This window comes from Emydura macquarii, unplaced genomic scaffold (genome assembly GCF_026122565.2).
Source record: "Emydura macquarii macquarii isolate MOO-44397 ecotype Brisbane River unplaced genomic scaffold, CSIRO-AGI_Emac_v2 contig_1424, whole genome shotgun sequence".
In the NCBI taxonomy this organism is placed as follows: Eukaryota; Metazoa; Chordata; order Testudines; family Chelidae; genus Emydura; species Emydura macquarii.
Window position 1 is genome coordinate 1,194,974 of NW_027131561.1, and position 18,504 is coordinate 1,213,477.

At 42.5% G+C, this 18,504-nt stretch overlaps 1 protein-coding gene across 4 annotated transcripts in view; it reads left to right on the forward strand.

The window, feature by feature from the left end:
- Positions 1 to 15,904, forward strand: part of SHROOM2 (shroom family member 2) — a 180,439-nt gene extending 164,535 nt beyond the window's left edge. For 3 of the 4 annotated variants that reach the window (XM_067553010.1, XM_067553007.1, XM_067553009.1), the window contains 3 exons: positions 5,985 to 6,168; positions 11,538 to 11,810; positions 13,013 to 15,904. In XM_067553010.1, coding sequence (XP_067409111.1) covers positions 5,985 to 6,168; positions 11,538 to 11,810; positions 13,013 to 13,279 — 724 coding nt within the window. In that variant the 3' untranslated portion in view covers positions 13,280 to 15,904. The remainder of the gene's footprint in view (positions 1 to 5,984; positions 6,169 to 11,537; positions 11,811 to 13,012) is intronic. The other variant, XM_067553008.1, reaches the window with a different exon arrangement.
- Positions 15,905 to 18,504: the final 2,600 nt, after the last annotated feature.

An 18,504-nucleotide genomic window follows, 5' to 3' on the forward strand; every position in this document is an offset into this window, starting at 1 on the left:
ATTTTAGCTGGGGGCTGTAGGTGATGGCCAGTGGTGTTCTGTTGTTTTCTGTGTTGGTTCTGTCTTGTCAACTTTGTTTAGGTTTCTCTCACATTACTGGTGAAGGCTTCTTTATACCAAGTTTTTTGGTTTTTAGTGGACAGATGCTGACATCACAAAATTTTTCATCACAATTGATATTTACTGGCATCCTTGTGTGCAGAGATACATTCCTCATCTCAGAGGCAGTTCCTCCAGATTGAAGCCTCAATACTGGGATAGGGTTGCGGAGAAGTTGACATTGTCATGTCCTCCTTATATCTGGTCTCTGGATCTAGGGAAGCAGTAGTTTTCCAGAGCTGTCAACAACCGATGCACGCTCAGGAACACAGGCATTGCCATATTGGATCAAAGCAGTGGTTCATCTGATCCAATATTCTACCTCCAACAGCGACCAACACCAAGTGCTACAGGGGAAGGTGCAGAAAAAAGCCTGTGATAAATATTTGTGGAATAATACTGCCCTCAGGAAGAGTTTCTGCCTGACCTTCAGTAGTTAGAGACTGATTTATGCCCAGAAGCATGAAAGTTTATATCCCTTCCAAATGTCTTGGTTTGGCTTTGTTTAACTTTTACTATTACATATTCTTATTACTTATGTAAATGTCTGATCCTTTTGTGAATCCTGCTAATTTCTTTGAATTAATTTGGAGCTGGAGATAGTCATGCTTGAATAACAGTGTGTATAGTTAAAGGATGGGTGAGTTCAGACAGAAAATAGAGAAGCAAAATATTTAAATTTAAGTTACTTAAAGTGCTGTCTTGACTGATGATGAATTTTAAGCGGGTCATTAACAGTGTCCTGATTCTTTCGTTTTATAAATGTTTACTAAATGCATTTTGAAAATTCGGTATTGCTTTATCAGCTGTTGTATTTCTGATATTGTTGATCATTGCTAATATTTCTATTTTTATTACTCTGCTTCCTGAGTCTCTTAAAATCCCCATAAAGACCACTTTTTCTTAGAGTGCTTGCTCATGTCAATTCCAAGTAGGCATGTACACACCGTGTGCACAGTCTCAAAAGGCTTTTTCCCCTAGCGGTACCCATCAAATCAGTGCAGGCGCCCCCTGGAGTGGTGCCTTCCAAGGCACTGTATATAGAGCCCTGCCGACCCGCCGCCTCTTCAGTTCCTTGTTACCTCCTGTGACGGTTGTTGGAGCTTCTTGCCTTCTCTTGCGTCAGCAAGCATTCCTCTAGTGGTAGAGAGTTATCAAGCCTGTAAATAGTAGATTAAAGTTAGTTAGTTAGTAAGTACTTAGTTTGCATTAGTAGTTAGATAAATTTATTTTGGGGGGTCCCCCCTGCCATTACATCCCAGGAACCGGGGCATGCCTCAGTCCCAAGGATTCAAACTGTGCAGGACCTGCCATAAACCTAAGGGTGATCCCCACAAATCCTGTCTGGAATGCCTAGGGGAAGACCATCAAGCTGACCAGTGCTAGATCTACAGAGGATTCCATCCAAGGACCAAAAAGGGACCAGAGAGTCAGATTGAAGCACTTCCTCATGGAGGCAGCTCTCCACTCCTCACTCAGACTCAGAAGCCAGTATCTCGGAGCAGAGTCCACCAGCCTCTCTTAGCCAAAGAAGGACTTGGCACCAAAGGACCCCCGGCACTGAAGATCCGGCACTAATCCCACTTTCCGGTGCCTCATAAGAAGTGAAAGGAAACTGGTAGAGGGCGCTCGTCTAAGCAAAGGCTTCAGAGAGAGATGATAATTGTGTGTGTCGCGTGATGGGGCACCCGGCACCTTCCCCACTGGGGCCAGCACTGTTAACTTCGAACTCACAGAGGGTGCCGTTGAGTCAGGTGCCGATGGACTCACCCATAATGGAGAGCCACGTGGAAGAGCTGCACTCACCTTCCGCTCCGGACATGTTTGGAGCGACTGGGGACCTAATAGCCATGGCGGCACAGCAGTCCCTCGCAAGGATGGAGGAGCAAGAGCCGAGACCTCCGCTGTGGTGCCATCTAGAGGCAAGCCTGTCATAATGCGTCACCGGTCGCCCTCCCCCCAGCACCACTCCCTGGCATTGTCCCACTTGGCACCGCCTTGGCCTACGTGTTCAGAGTCACAATCTTCTGGCTCAGAAGAAGAATCCTACACCTCCTGGTGCAACTGGCACCGGTTGCAGGGACGCCACTATAGGCAGGAGAAAGGCAAGCCCCCTTCATGGGACCTTGGCCAATGCAAGGTCTTCTTCTAGGTGCTCCTGTTTGGTCGCCTCATGAGCATGGGCTCTGCTACCACCTGAGGTCCGCTTTCAATTCGCATCACCAAAATGGACGACAACATTGGTGCCAGGGCAAATGCAGAGTACGGTGCCACCCTGAAATCCTTAGGACGACACACTGAATTTCGTCGACAAAGCTTTCTAATGTAGACCAGGCCAGAGAAAACATTTCAAGCCCCAGTCTGCCCAGCGTTTTTGTCCTACACAGCAGAGGCAGGATTACTCTATAAAGAGGGGCAGAATAACAGGCGCAAGATGCCCCATCCCCCATCTAAACAGGGTCAAGGCTTGGCGAGGCAATCTTCTAGCTCCAAGCAATCATTTTGAGAGTGCACGCAGGGGCAACCCACCAGACCACATCCCAGATCCTTCCTCATTTCCTGAATCGTCTGTCCCATTTCTATCGGGCATGGGCTCAGATCACCTCGGACGCTTAGGTGCTGCACACAGTAGAATTGGAATATTCTCTCCAATTTTCTTCCTTCCCACCCTCTTCCTCCCTCTTCAGGGACCTGCTTCTGTCACGAGCAACTCCTTACACAGGAAATGCAAGAGCTCCTATAAGCAGGAGCGGTAGAGGAGGTACCTCAGGAGCTGACCTGATATTTTCTGGTCCCAAAAGCGATGGCGGATCTCAGACCCATTCCTGATCTGCAAAACCTTAACAAGTTCATGAAGAAACTGAAGTTCCCCATGGTCTCCTTGGCCGTCATCGTCCCCTCCCTGGATCCAGGGGACTGGTATGCTACCCTTGATTTGAAGGATGTGTATTTTTATATTTCGATAGTCCCATCTCATAGGAGGTTTTTCAGGTTCATGGTAAATCATGCTCATTATCATTTTATGGTCCTTCCCTTCGGACTGTCGGCAGCCCTTCGAGTTTTTATCAAATGTATGGCCGTTGCCGCTGCTTTCCTAAGGAGATGACAAGTACAGGTGTTCCCGTATCTAGACGACTGGCTTAGAGGCACACGTCAACCTGATATGGTCAACCTTCAACAAACTGGGGCTTCAGCTAAATGTGCCCAAGTCAACCTTATCCCCTATCCAGAGAATAGAGTTTATAGGAGCAGTTCTAGACTTGGTTCAGGCCAGGGCACTTCTGCTGGAGTCTCACTTCCAAGCTATGTGCTCCATCATAAAGGACTTCTGTTGTTTTCCCACCACAACAGCGCAAAATTGCTTGACTCTCTTAGGTCAGATGACCTCCTGCACATACGTGGTTCAGTACATGAGGCTGTGGCTCAGATCTCTCCAGGCATGGCTGGCATTGGCTTATCGACTGAACAGAGACAAATTGGACAAAATGGTTTCACTTCCCCTTCGAGTCATTGAATCCCTTCCGTGGTGGCTCAACACTCAATTGATATGCATGGAAATCCCCTTTTCCAGACTCCAGCCTTCATTGTCTCTGGTCACGGACACATCTGAGTTGGGGTGGGAAGCACATCTAGGGACATTAGGACTCAAGGCCTTTGGTCTCTGGCAGAGCTGTTGCACCACATCAGCGTCAGGGAGCTGAGAACGGTTCGCCTAGCATGCCATACTTCCAGTCTCATCTAGAAGGCAGATGCATGTCAGTCATGATGGACAAAATAACAGAGATGTTTCATATAAACCTACAGGGTGGAGCACGCTCCTCTCCCCTGTGCCAAGATACCCTCAAACTGTGGGAATTCTGCATCGTTCACTCCATACATCTGGAGGCATCTTACCGTCTGGGATCCCAGAACAAGCTGGCAGACTATCTCATCAGATCCTTCCACAGCCATGAGTGTTCTAGTTGCCCGGGTATCCTGAACAGCTTCTTCCAGCAGTGGAGAGTTCCCCATGTAGATGCAAACAGACCTTCCTTCTGTCCTTTGTTCCTTCCTCAACCACAGCCCGGGCTCAGTCACGGGTGCATTCCTCCTTCCATGGAGGCCCCACCTGTTTTACGTGTTCCCGCCCTTTCTGCTCATTCACAGAGTTCTACTCAAGATCAGAAGAGAAAGGGCATCCGTCATACTAATGGACCCAGCTTGGCCCCAGCCGCATTGGTATATGATGCTGCTGAGGCTGTCCGTGTTCCTCCCAATTGCCTGCCATTGGTGCTGGACCTAATCACACAGGACTATGGCTGCCTGCAACATTCCAACCTCAGATCTCTCCACCTCAGGGCATAGAAGCTTCATGGTTGAACTGCATGGAGTCTGCATGCTCAGGGCTGGACAAGGAGGTCCTTGGAGTCCTTAGTAATATGTTTGCTCCTCTACCTCTCATGGAAGGTGGTATTCCGGGTCGCAATTACCTCACCCAGGAGGGTGTCTGAGCTCAAGGCTTTGATATCCAACCCTCCATACATAGTGTTTTACAAAGACAAAGTTCACTTGCGTCCCCACCCAGCCTTCCTTCCTAAAGCAGTATCCCAGTTTCACACGAACCAGGACATCTTCCTCCCAGTGTTCTTCCCGAAGCCGCATGCCAATAACAGGGAACAAAGCCTCCATTCTCTAGATGTCAAGCAGGCACTAGCTTTCTATATAGAAAGGACTAGACCTTTTCGTAAATTAAACCAACTCTTCATCGCTATAGTGGATAAGATGAAAGGTCTCCTGGTAACGTCCCAGAGGATCTCATCCTGGCTCACCACCTGTATCGGGGCTGACTAAGGTGCCAGTCCAGGCACTAACTGCACATGAAGGCACAGGCTTCCTGGGCAGCTTTCTTGGCACAGGTTCCCTACACAGGAAATCATCAGCTGCAACTTGGTCATCGATCCGTACATTCACCTTGCACGATGTCCATTACTCAGCAGGCCATGGACGATGCAGCATTCGGCAGAGCTGTGCTTCAGTCAGCGATTCCATGAGCTCCAATCCCTCCTCCTATGGTCAGTTTTGGAGTCACCTACTTGGAATGGACATGAACAAGCACTCGAAGAAGAAAAAACGGTTACATGCCTTTCATAACTTTTGTTCTTCAAGATGTGTTGTTCATGTCCATTCCAAGACTCACCTGCCTTTCCCCTCTGTCGAAGTCTTCCAGTAAGAAGGAACTGAAGAGGCGACGGGTCAGTAGGGCCCAAAATACAGTGCCATGGAGACCCCACTACAGGGTGCACCTGCACTGACCCAACAGGTACTGCTGGGGAAGAGCCTTCTGATGACTGTGCATGCGGCTCGCACACACCTACGTGAAATGGACATGAGCAAGGTATCTCTAAGAACAACATTTACGAAAGGTAGGTAACCGGGTTTTTTTCAACTAGTCAAGAGAGTATTGCATAAAGTAATAGGATCTTTAAGGTTCATAGTGGGGAAAATGAAATGTGAACTGCTGCATTTTCATCAAAAGATGTGTTTTGAGGATTATGGAATCATTAACTATTGAGATCACAGATGTAGACAAAAACACTGCCTTTATACCAATGCCTGTATAATCAAGAATTGTAAATGATGATTTAAACACTGATATAAATGCAATTAAGAGAGACTGAAAATTAATGCTTCCAGCCAGAGGTTTTGCTAGTTCCTTTTAATTGCCTAAATTGATAACTTCCAGTGTAGCAATTTTTCCTCAGACATTTGACCCTGCATTGTTTCCATAATTATCTTCTTTCCATTAGAAGCCCATTTGCTTACAAAATGATGGGTTTGAAAGACTGTTCTTTCTTTTCAGTGCTCAGAATATCAGGCTGTTGATTAAAGTTATGACTTTTTACCAGGAAAGAGGAGCAGGGCATGCCTTCTGCCATCTCCTTGACAACTAATTCCACTTACTACAGCACGTCCGCACCGAAAGCAGAATTGCTGATTAAAATGAAGGACATGCAGGAGCAGCAGCAACAGCAGCAGCACAGTGAAGAGGATTCTGAAGATGAGCTTGATCATGACTTGTCAGAAAAGAAGGTAACACACTTTTAAATATTTAGTAGGATTATCAAACCTGGATGCCTGAAACAAGGCTGCTAAATCCATAGGTAAGCATCTAAATAAGAAGTCTGATTTTGAGCAAGTGGAACGCTCAGCAGTTTTGAAAGATCAGGTCACTTAGTTTTGTATCTAGCTGTGGACCTAGGAACCTAACTTGAGACAGACACTTTTTAAAATCTGCATGTGTACATTTTTGTCTTTGTTGTAATAGTACCTTTCCACCTGAGAATAGCTGTGTGTAAGAGAAATGTGCTTTGAGAAATTATTGCTGAGCACTCATAAATCCCACTGAAATCTGTGGGCCCTTTAGGGTGACCAGAGAGCAAATGTGAAAATTGGGACAGGGGTGGGGAGCAATAGGCACCTATATAAGACAAAGCCCCGAATATTGGGGCTGTCCCTATAAAATTGGGACATCTGATCACCCTAAAACCTTTGGATTTCTCTCTGCTTTTGAAAATTAGGCCATTTGTTTTCTGACAATTTTTTTACTGCTCATGAAATCAAGAGACTGATAGCATGGGTTGGAGCTAGATAGGCAGTCAGTGCATGAACTTAGCACCAACAAACCATTAACAACAGCCCCCTAAACACACACATCCCTGTGGTGCCTTAAGTCTTGACCTACAGCCTGCCTCATGTTCCAGTCCTAAGAATCTGTGTGAAGTGGTGATTTTGTGGTGTCAGTGTATGTCAGTCAGGTTGGTTAGCTTGAGAACACCAAACTCTCTTCATGTGTGATTTAGCACAAATAGGTTTTAACCTTGTTTCCCAATAGTGAGAAACGGGGGGGAGATTGTCTGTTGGTGCTATTCAGCCTTCTGTTTCTGCATTCATAGTGATCTAGTTTAAACTATATTTACTTAAGATAGCAATACAGGGGAAGGAGCTGCCTTAAATTCCAGGATATGGCCTTTAGTGAACATAAACTGTTAGTGATCAACCTCCAGTATTCATTTAGTAATCAGAACCGGTAGTAATGACGTTTAATTGAACAAAAGGAAAATTATTTTTAAGAACTATTCAGATATGTTAAGGATTCCATTGCAGTTTGAAGCAATTTTACTAGACTAGAGAAGAACATTTATTAATCTTGCTTTATTTTATCAGGTCTTTGTAATGCCGAGGCAGAATACTTGTTTTTGGCTTTTGTTGATTCAACCAGAAACATTTTCTGGTCATGTTGAATGAGGAAAAAGTATAAAAGTTAGAAATGGATACTTTTTCATTTACCCAACCAACAAACTGCAATCCAAATGCTTCTCTGTCAACATATCCTTTATTTTAGGTGGTGTCTGTTTATATGAAAAGCCTTTTTCTCCTCATCCCCTTCCCCACACAACTAAACACAGATTATACAGGCTGAGAGAAGTATGTCCATGTACAGAGTTACTAGATGCCCTCCCTCTCTCCTGTCTGTGATATACACATTTCTGTTTACTCACCCATCTGCTCCTTTGCATGCAGTGGAATGTAAGCTCTCAATCCAGCAGGCTTTCATTTCAGATTTCGTCATGCAGTGTATGCAAATCATAGTAAATGGGTCAAGCCGTCTTTATAAAACTGCCAAGATATATAAAATGGCCCAATTTCACATAACTGCCAGCTGCTGAGAAAAGGACCTTTGGGGCTTGAAAGCTTGAATATTATCATTTGTCAGTCTACTAAAAGAGACACTATATGCTTTGGACCTATTACTTAATTCATTGAAACTCAGCAGTTCTATTATGGAATATCATGGTTTTAGTCTAATCTGGGATTCATAATGGGTTTTCCGGGACCAATTTACACCTCCCATTCTCTATTTTGCAATGATGATGGACACTTAGGATAGGTGTGGGAATTTTATGCTGAGTAATTGCACAAGTCTATTGCAAATAAATGGAGAAAATCATAATAAATGAAATGTTGTGGTCATGTAAAGCAATTTTTCTTTATTGATGAACAATATGATTAGCATATACGGTGTAGGAAGACAATAAAAGGGATCTTGAGGTTATTTTGGGTTTGAAAAATCTACTTGTGGCAATTAAGAGGTTTTCTAGTCTTTTCAGACTTGAATCTAGTGTGAAATGAGGTAGAAAACTGAGTGCAAACTGACAAGTGTAAATCCAGTGCAGTGCTGTCTTCCTAAGCCTGCAGAGAGACTGTACCATTGCCTCTGTTTCTGCTCATAGCTTCGCCTTGCTAAATTGTAGCTGAGTGAAATTAGCAAGACTCCAGTCAGTTTCTCTGCTACTATTCAAAGTACACTAAACTTGATTGCTAGAATTCACCCCCATCCAGTTTCAAAACTGTAATTGATGTCAAGAAGACATTACGGCTCAGTGGATTATTAATGGGATATGTAGCTTTTAATCTCTCTCATAGGCCCCATATTCACATTTAGCAAAGGTCAGTAGTGAGTTCAAAGCCATCTTCCTCTAGTAGTCTGTGTGTGAAAGAGTTAATCATCTCAATCCAGTTCCCAATGGATATGTATCCACATCAGTACTGATGTGTCTATTGACAGCCTTAGAAGAAAGCCTGTATATGTGCATGTATACTGATCTACCTTCTCACCTTGAAGACTGGGTTTAGGCATAGTAGCAGGGCAATATAGTACAGAGCACAACTATATTCAGTCATGCATCTTACGCTAAAACAGTTGGATTATTAAATTGCATGGCATCCTAGGAAATAGGAGTACAGCAGTCTGACCTAGTTAATCCAGATCAAACTCCATTTGTATTTAGGAGGGAACAAAAAAATGAAATCCTTCAGATTACAGTTAGTAGATCATGCAGCTGTAAACTACTTATTACCTTAATCTTTTGGATAGCCAGACAAATAGATAACCCCAATACAGATTAACCTGGCCTGAGAATATTAAATCAAAACAGGAGAGAGACAGCCCAGATAACCCATATGTTTGAATTCATGCCTTTAGAAGTATTCTTTTGTTAGGTTTTAAGCTACCATTCCCTCTGTTAGGGTGGCTGAGTTATGGGTGGTTCCCAAAACAAGTATCCGTGCTTACTTTGTGTAACTCTGAAGATGACTGTACCCTCCTGTGTACAGTAGGAAGAATCAGTAACGTATTCCTGGGAAACAGAGATGGGTTTCTGTTTGTTTGTATTTAATAGGTTGGTTGAAATCAGAGTTCCCAACATGTGTGCCAAGAAATCAAGAAACTTAAAAGAAAAACAAAAATGTATTGCAAAATCATTACCATCTTAGATCATGTGGCCTGCTTTAGAAATTAACATTAACAGGTGTAAAATTATTAATATTTACAGAAAGACAACAGCATGCCTTATATTTTACAGGCATATGAGTAGACAGAACCCCTGCCCTAAGGAAGGCTGTTTTTAGGGAGGCAGCATGGTCTGGCAAGTACAGCAGAGGACACACACAGTCGGGAGACGGGGGTCTAGTTCTGCTCTGACAGTGACTCACTGCATGACCTGGAGGAAGTCCCAGATTCCCCCTCTATCAAATGGAAATAATACTTATCTCACAGGGATGTTATAGGGCTTTTGGGATATTCTGAGACCCTCTGATGGAAGGTGCTATAGAAGTACTCCTAATTATTTGAGCCCCGTGTTTTTCAGAAATGCAAAATAACATGAAATAAAAGAAAAAAAAAACATTTAAAAATAACATAAAATGAAAAACTCACCCCACAGCAGTGGCTCTTGCAGCCCCTGTTCTGTGGCGTTGGACCTCTCCGGGCGTTGCTACTTGGCACATGCAGTTGCAGCACCGGTCAGGTTTGGTCTCGCTCCCCTCACAGGATGACAGAGTGGGAGCTGGGCCAAACCTGAGCGCTGCTGCAACCCTGCGTGCTAGGTCACAACTCCTGGAGCCGGGGACAGCCTGGCTGGAAGTAAAGATTAAAAGAGCATAGCTGGCCGTGTGTTACTATTAGCCTGCCATGTGAAGGCTTTGCTTCCTATCCCCGTATTCTACTTAGCACCATCAGCCTCAGACTCGCCAGTGTACCTCATCTGCCCTGGAGATCGTCTTTGGGAAGGAGAGAGTACAGCATCTTTTGCTACTCAGTCATAGGCTTTGAAAATTGGAAGCTGATCAAAGGAGTATCAGTAATGAGCTCCGAAGGATGTGTTGTCTTCTGCCATGATGGTGAGCTGCCGAAGGGTGAGCTCTCAAGCTGATTCAGCATAACATAGACCTAGCTCCATCAAAAGTCTATGCCCCAACTCTTTGAGTCCAGAACACTACTCACCTATCCTAGATCACATAATATATATGTCATGTACATACCTCTCAACCTGCAAAGCCTCACGTATGGGTTGCACTGACAGGGACATGAAAAAATTCTTGCAGGGATACTGGTATTTATGCCTTATAAATAATTTCAGTTTTGGATTCATTGTTTCCTATGTAAATAACTTTCAGCAATAAAAGTGAGGGGAGACTAGACATTTGTGGGATGCACATAACTTTGCGACTTAAATAAGTGACTTCCCTCAACATGTGAGACATTGAAGAATTCTTGTAATGCATAGTGTGATAGTGAGAACAAAAGAATTGGGGCCAGGAATCAGCTGTGAACATGTCTTGCCAGCTGGCCATACCTCCTTAAGTGAAGTGTTCTCCTCCATGGACTGACATTTTATTGGTTTCTCAGCTCCAGGGTGGGCAGAATCACAGATTTGCCCTTAATTTGCCCCAAAGGAGCATCGAAGACAGGGTAGGGGAGGAAAGGGAGAGACTCCTGGTTGCTCAGTGAGTGGCAGAGAGTAGATTCCTTTCTTCTTTCCCTTTCCCTGGTGGGGAAAAAACAAGACAGAGCAACTTCGATTTCTTGCAGTGTGAAGGAATTCTCCTTAAGCTTGAATGCCTTGTTTAGCAATGAAATGTAAGGCAATGTGCAGGTGAAGGACTTTATCTCTAGACTTGAATTCTCTAGTTGGACAACAGTGCCATAGTTGCAGTTTCCCTTGCAGTCATAAACACAAAGCCCACTGCTCGTCTGCTAATCGGAACCAATGGCTGCTGTTTCTTTAGAGGTTTACAGTGTAACAAAGCAAATTAAGGACATGATCCTGCTTCTTTTCAGTCAGTGAAAGTGTGGCCGATGACCTCAGTGAGAGGAAGATTGGGAATCTGTGGCAGAGGGGGTCCTGTTTTGGCTTGGGCTTTGTAAACTGATATATTCTGGGAGTGGAGGTACGTCTGACACTGGAAGTTTGGGGTAGTTTGCCATTGATGTTGACATTTTTCAGCAAAGAGCCATGTGTGAGCTATTGGAACAGAATGCCTGGAGGGAAATCTCTGTTTCCATCTCTGCTGGGTCAAGCGTCGCTAATAAATTATTACCCCCTTTTTGTTCTCCACAGCAAAAACTCATTGACAGCATCAGTAGGAAGTTGCAGGTGCTGCGAGAAGCTCGGGAGACACTCCAGGAAGACATCCAAGCAAACAATGCACTGGGAGATGAGGTGGAGGCTATTGTGAAAGAGGTCTGCAAATCTAATGAGTTTGACAAGTTCAGGATGTTTATCGGGGACCTGGACAAAGTGGTCAACCTACTGCTGTCACTATCAGGTCGTCTGGCCCGGGTGGAAAATGCCCTGAATAACTTGGATGAAAATGCCTCTCCTGAAGAACAGGTAAGGCACGTTGCTGAAGGGCAATCATATTATTTTTGTATTTAAGGAGCCCGTGTGGTGAGCTTTTTTTTTTTTTTATTTATTTGAAAACCAGGTGGGCAAGAGAGTGGATGGGAGAAAACTGCCACACTGATGATTCACATCAGGCTGCTTTCATTAGATCTCTTTAATATTCTTAATTTTGCCTTCACTTAGAATACACCCACTCTAAGTGGCTTGGCTCTGAAGAATGTATGACACTTTGTGCCCATGTTTAGGAGAGCAGGTTGTTTAAAAGTGTTGACATGCCTTTCCCTCTAAAACACTAAAAGGCAAGTGCCTTGATGAAAGATTATCAGCAGAGTAGCGTCCTGTTTCTGTAACAAACAAAAGGGGAAAAAAGTGGAGACAGAACAAACTAAAAGTAATTTTCTGGCAATTTGGGAGGCTGAAAAATGAACAGATTGTATTTGAGTTCCAGTCTATACACACTGTTGACAGTGTACTATTATTAATTTGTATTATGGTTGCGCCAAAGACCCCAGTCAGTGATTGGGACCATTGCATTAGGTACTGTACAGACATGTAACAAAGACAGTGGTCTCTGCCTCAGAGAGGTGACAGAGGATGCAGTAGGGGACTGACATCAGGAAGATTTTCATCCCTTGTCTACACCCCAAAAGTACCTGCTTTTGGCTTCCGTGGCTGTGTCAGCAGAAGCTAACAGTGCTCCTGCCTAAACCAGCTTCTCCTCACTCATCCCTCATTCTTCCATGGGAAATGAAATCCCATTGATAGGGACATCTCCAAAAAGCATTTCTGAGTTCTGAGAAAAATCACTGTTCACGGCAAGTTTGGGTGTGAATATACCCCCAGCTAGCCTCCCACGGACTTAACTGTCTGTGTGGACCCTGCTTGACTCATCTTAACAATTTGTTAATGTGCTTTGATCTAGTCATCTTTGAAGTGGGAATAGATCAAAGCACATAATGCGTCAGCAGGAGCCACACGGACAGTTAGTCTGCGGCAGGCTAGTGCGGGGTACACGCACTCCCCAGCTTGCCATGAACTAATTGTTTGCCCTTAGTCCCAGTCACCCACACACACACACCTCTACATCTTTGTCCTTGCAGATAAAATCAACTTCAGGGTTGACCAGAAAACTGTTTGTCTTGAAGTGGTATCTTTAATATGTTTCTCTTTCTCTTTCTCTTTCTCTTAAGCGGACACTGGTAGAGAAGCAGAAGCTGCTGACTCAGCAGCATGAAGATGCAAAAGAACTGAAGGAAAACCTGGACCGAAGGGAGCGTATCGTCTTTGATATTTTGGCCAACTATCTGAGCGAAGAGAGTCTAGCAGACTATGAGCACTTTGTAAAGATGAAATCAGCCCTTATCATTGAGCAGAGAGAGCTAGAGGACAAGATCAAGCTGGGGGAGGAACAACTCAAGTGTCTGACTGACAGCCTCCAACTTGAAAGGTTCAAATAAGAGGTTGAGGCCTGACCAAAGACTTGAAAACTGGGTGGCTGGGCAAAGTTTCAAAGTATGCAAGTGAAAACCCTGACTTGTATCTGTGTCCAGTAGAGGGAGTTAGACAAGAGAAAATAGCTTATAATAGCAATAATGATCTTCCTCATTTTTGTTTGGATGATGTATTTAATTTTTTAGAACTTCTTTTAATCCCGGACTCTAGAGCTGTTCTTTATCGCTCAACCTATAGAAAGTCCTGCAGGAGGCAGAAGATAGATTCCAAGCTTCAAATTCAGTATATTGTGAAGTCCATTGCAATAATGCATGCAAACAATAATGGTTTTCAGAATAAGATGTGTGACAGTCTTTATTGTCTTCAGATGATGTACAAACTACGGGGAAGCCCAAAAGCAAAGTAATAAACAAGCTCTAATTTGTGGGGGTGGGGGGGTGGTTGGTTTTGTTTTGTTTGTTTTTTTTAACACAGTCACATCAAGTAGGAAAAGCGTGTGTCATGTGTCTACTGTTATATTCAGATGGCTTGCACTTTGATCCTGGTACATCAGACACTTTTTCTTTGTAACGTATCACATAAGAAAAGTTCTCATTTTCTCCTTTCAGAACATAATTTCAAAACCAATCTCAGCTGAAGACTGTGGCTAGTGGCTAAACCAACTTGAAAATCATTTAAGACTGACATTACTGAAATAAAAAAAACACATGGCTCATAGAAATATCCTCCCACTCCCACCTCCAAGACATAGAAATAGTTGTGGGCCCATTTATATTGTAGCTCAAATAATGGTTTTTGCCAAGTTATTTGATTTAAAAAATGGGACTCAGGATGCTCTGCCAGTTTGGTTCAATTCATTCATAAATTAAACTATTTGGAAAATCTATTTGCTGTTTTGGGTTTCCCCCCAGCATAGTTACCTTGTGTGAAAGAGTCACTAAATTAACAGGACAAACTGTACTGCTTTTATTTTCCTTCTTGTTTGTTCAACAGTTCACCTTTTTTATATAAATGGATAAATTATATTCAAGCTGACCTATGTAATGCTAGATCTTTCTTTCTTCCTTCCCCACACCACCAAATGCAATATTATGCACCGAGGCCCCGTGAGTACAGAGCAGTATTCAAAGGAACTCTGGTTTGTAACTGTGAACATCTCTACTTTTTTTCACTTCTCATGTTGACATATACATTTTAATGACAGGACACTATTTCTCAGTTCAAGATTATGGGAGGTGATGTAGTAACACTGCCATCCAGTAAAACTCTGATAATTTGAGTCATCCTAACCTGTTTCTTAACACAATGATGGGATTAATTAATTTGCTCTCCTACAAATACTACAGAATTGCTCTGTGTATATATGTGTAATCTCTATGTTAAGATATAGCTTTTATGGGAAAAGGGAAATTTTAGCTTCATGTATAGACCATTAAATTATATAAAGGAAACCCTTTATCTCTGGGTTTCGATTAACAAACAGGTCCTGCAACAAGGAGCCACTTTTAAGGCTGACGTGGATACCAGTCTGTAGCAAACTCTTCGAACAGCACAAATAATTAAAGATAAAACAAAATGAGAGAAAATCACCTCTTTACACTGTTCATGCAATTTTAATATTGACAAAAGGTTCTTTGTCTATTCTTACCAAAATCTTCCTCTCTTAGTGCTTCTCTTGGTTCCTTTCCTTATCAGTGAACTGCTTGCAGTGCAGGACTAGGCACAAAAATCTTTCTAGAACCAGGTCCTTCACAGACAGCTATAAATGTTAAACGGGCCATTTTGCCTGTTATACTATCTTAATTCATATATCCTGGGCCAGATCTTCAGGTGGTGTAAATCAACATAACTCCATCAAAGTCAAATGGAGCTACTGATTTATACTGCCTGAGGATTAATTTCTTCTTCCAGTTAACAAACCTTGGACTGCTAACAAAATCCCACAAATACTTGGTACTATGTTAATTAATGCTAGAACAGGCGATTCTTCTCTTTGAACCCTTTCTAACCATAAGAAACCCTAAGATAAATAATTCCTAAATAAATTATGTTTGGCTTTAGTCAAGGTAGTATGCATTGTTTTGCCTGTGACTTTTTAAAAAAATTTTACATATTGTGGTTACCCTGACGTGTATGTGAAATGTGAATGTGAATAATAATATAATTTCATCGTGAGTGTGTAAAGTACTTTGATTTAGATCTTTCTTATAAAAATAGCAATACTGAGAGTGCTATATACATGGTTGTTTTCACAAAGCAGTATATATAGTCACCAGCTCCCACTTTCTTCTTTTTAAATTGTGCTCAAAAGCTCTCTTATTTGGGAGCAGAAGATGGCTGTCTCCCAATGTTATATGTAAATCTGTAAATAGATATACTGTTGCTTTAAAAAAAAAATCTGGTGCTAATATTTTGCCTTTGGCATTTTTAGGTGATGGCTACTTCTTCACCTTATGTTATCTGTCAGTTTTAGATCTCTTTGTATAGTGAAAGATTTCTGTCAGGTTTCTCCAGTTGTTTGGATTTTGCATCCCAGAGTGAAAATGTGTACAGTTTTCTTGCTTGACACTTAACATTTACCTACTGACAAATCGTATTGCTTGACTTTGAGGAAATAAACTGTATATTTCAGTGTACTGTGTTTATCATTAATTTTATGCAGTCAGAATATCAAGACACCTACTCTTTCATTGGATACAAATCTCTGCTTTGCAATCTCTAGTGTAAAATGATAAAGCATATAGCATTTAGTGTAGCAGATTAATTACCTGCTGATCTAAAATCAGAATCATTTTCTTGTCACAAATTATTTTAAATTTAGATTAATTGGTCAGTCTCATGTCCAGAACAGAAGGATTGCATAGATGTTACATTCCATGTAAGGAAATAGATCAATAGGAAAGGTTAGACAGAAGGTGGATCTGAATGGTTTTTATCCTTTCTCTGATTGATCCCTGTTGCAAGTGCTTTTTTAGATTTCCACTTTCCTCTGTCTTTCTTCTGCACCTTACAAATAAAAATAATAATAAAAAAACATGCAAAGAGGAAGATACAGATTTTTCTATTTAATCAGCACAGGCAGTTGAGTTGAATTGGTCCACCTTTAAGATACTGCATCATATGCAAATGTCAAAGGGGTGAATAAATTATTTGATTTGTAGTTGGTGGACTACAAAAAGCAGGTTTTGGTAGCCCTTCCGTGAGTTCTGATTACCCATGTAATATTCAATGGGAAAATTATGCAGTATACTGAAGTTAAGTGGAGGAAAGTTTGGGTTTTGGTGGGAGTTTTTTCCCCTTCTGAACACTGCTGCCTTACTGTACATCCTTTTTTTTTCTTTCTCTTGGTGTTGGTCTCTTGTTCTTTTTTTCTCCTTTTGGCTCAGGCCAGCAACTACAGAAGAGTTGTCCCTGCAGAAATGTGTTTTCCTTGAAACTTTTGCTGCCAACTGAAATTGCCTGGGATCTTGTTCTAGCTTTGACTTTCTTTTTTAGGTAGCTGAGCACATCTGAGTTCAGAGAAGCTTCCTGGTATCAGTGTCCCCCTTCTGGCTAACCAGTAGCTGTTGTAGACTATTGCTAGTAAGCTATTGTAAGTAGACTATTTCCTACGTACTTTTGTCATTGTTTCCAGTTTTGTAACCGCCTCTGTGCTTCTCATTACCAGTGCGGCATTATTGGCAATTCATAGCTGGCAGGGCCTCGTAATCTGGTTCACTAAACTACTGCCTGTTGTTTTGTAGAGCTCAGTCGTTTATTACTGAAGAAGTGCTTGGGATTGAGGTATCTGAGGGAATCTCAGATTGAGAGCTCTTCAGGGCATAAATTGTGTGCCACTGCATATTGTTGGATAGTGCCTATTATGGTATGAATAATAACATAACTGAAAGTATTGTACTACGCTGATGGTAGCATTGGCATCATGGTCACATTAGCCATCCCTATTCATCTTTCTTGGTCACAGTATATTATTTAACCAAGCACCATGATCCACAAAACATGGAGCAGGCTTGCAATGCGCTGTGGGTGCAGCGACCTATCCTCAGTGTCCTGAATTTGACTCTCCCCATCTCCTGTTTTCATGTTAGGCTCGACAAAATTTCTGACAATAAAGTATATCCTATTTGCAGTACATGATCTTAATCATAATTTAAGTGTGAAAACAAATGTGAAGCAACGAGTCCAGTTTAATGCAAATACCACATAGCTAGTATTTTTCCAGACCTTAGTGAAATTAAGTATAGGCTGAGTTGGTACCTGTTATTGAGGTTGTTTGACTCATTCCACTGAAAGATCCTGTTTTCAGTTGCTTATAAGTTTTTGTCAAACTTCAACCATTTGACTGAATTTTCCAGGCCAGATTTCTGACTCAGGCTGAATTTCTTTGTTGAAAATTTCAGCCAAAACAGTTCAGCTATTTCCCAAGAACAAAACTATGAACAATACTTTTTGTCCATGTTAAAAACACTCTGGAGTCTTTTCCTGGAGAAGCTCTAGCACCCCTCTGCTTTGGAGCAGGGACTTGAAATTGGGTGTGGGGGCTTTTTGTCAGGGATGTTCCTTTGCCATTCTTGTACAAATTTGGCCAAATTATAAAGCTTAGAAAAATCTCAGTTTTCACTCAGTAGAGGCTTGGTAAAGGCTGGCTAGAGCTTCACAGCTAAAAACTCCAACTATTCTGTCCGCACTAGACGTGTTCCAGTCTGGGCCTGAGCAGGACCTGCCCTGCTATTACAGCTCTGGGCTGAGGCCCTCGCTGGGCACGAGAACTGAGAGCAGGGATGTTCTCTCAGCCTGGAGGAGGAAGCTGCCTGATTTGAATGAAGACAAGACAAGAACTGGACCAAGAGGGAGGAGGAATTAATTGAGACAAGGACTCTTTGGGGACGAAAGGTAAGAGGATCATCTAGTGTGGCCTTAAACGTGAATGGGACTGGATGGGTAAGGTGACTGGGAGTAGGAGTCGGTGGGGAGAGAGGAGTGGATGAGGAGGGAGGGGGAGACTGGAACTGAGAATCAGTGGGGATGAAGAGTTTGGGGAATTCTTTCTGTTCCCTAAATATGTAAGAAATGTTATCTTGCTATTTTATTATTTAATGTGTATAGTTCCATAGTGCCTTTAGGCCTCAACCAGGTTACCAAGATGTATCCGCTTCCCTACGGTAACTGTCTTGTATTTATGTTCACTGCTTGCCAGATTGCTGTGGGGAATGATTAATTAAGTTAAAAC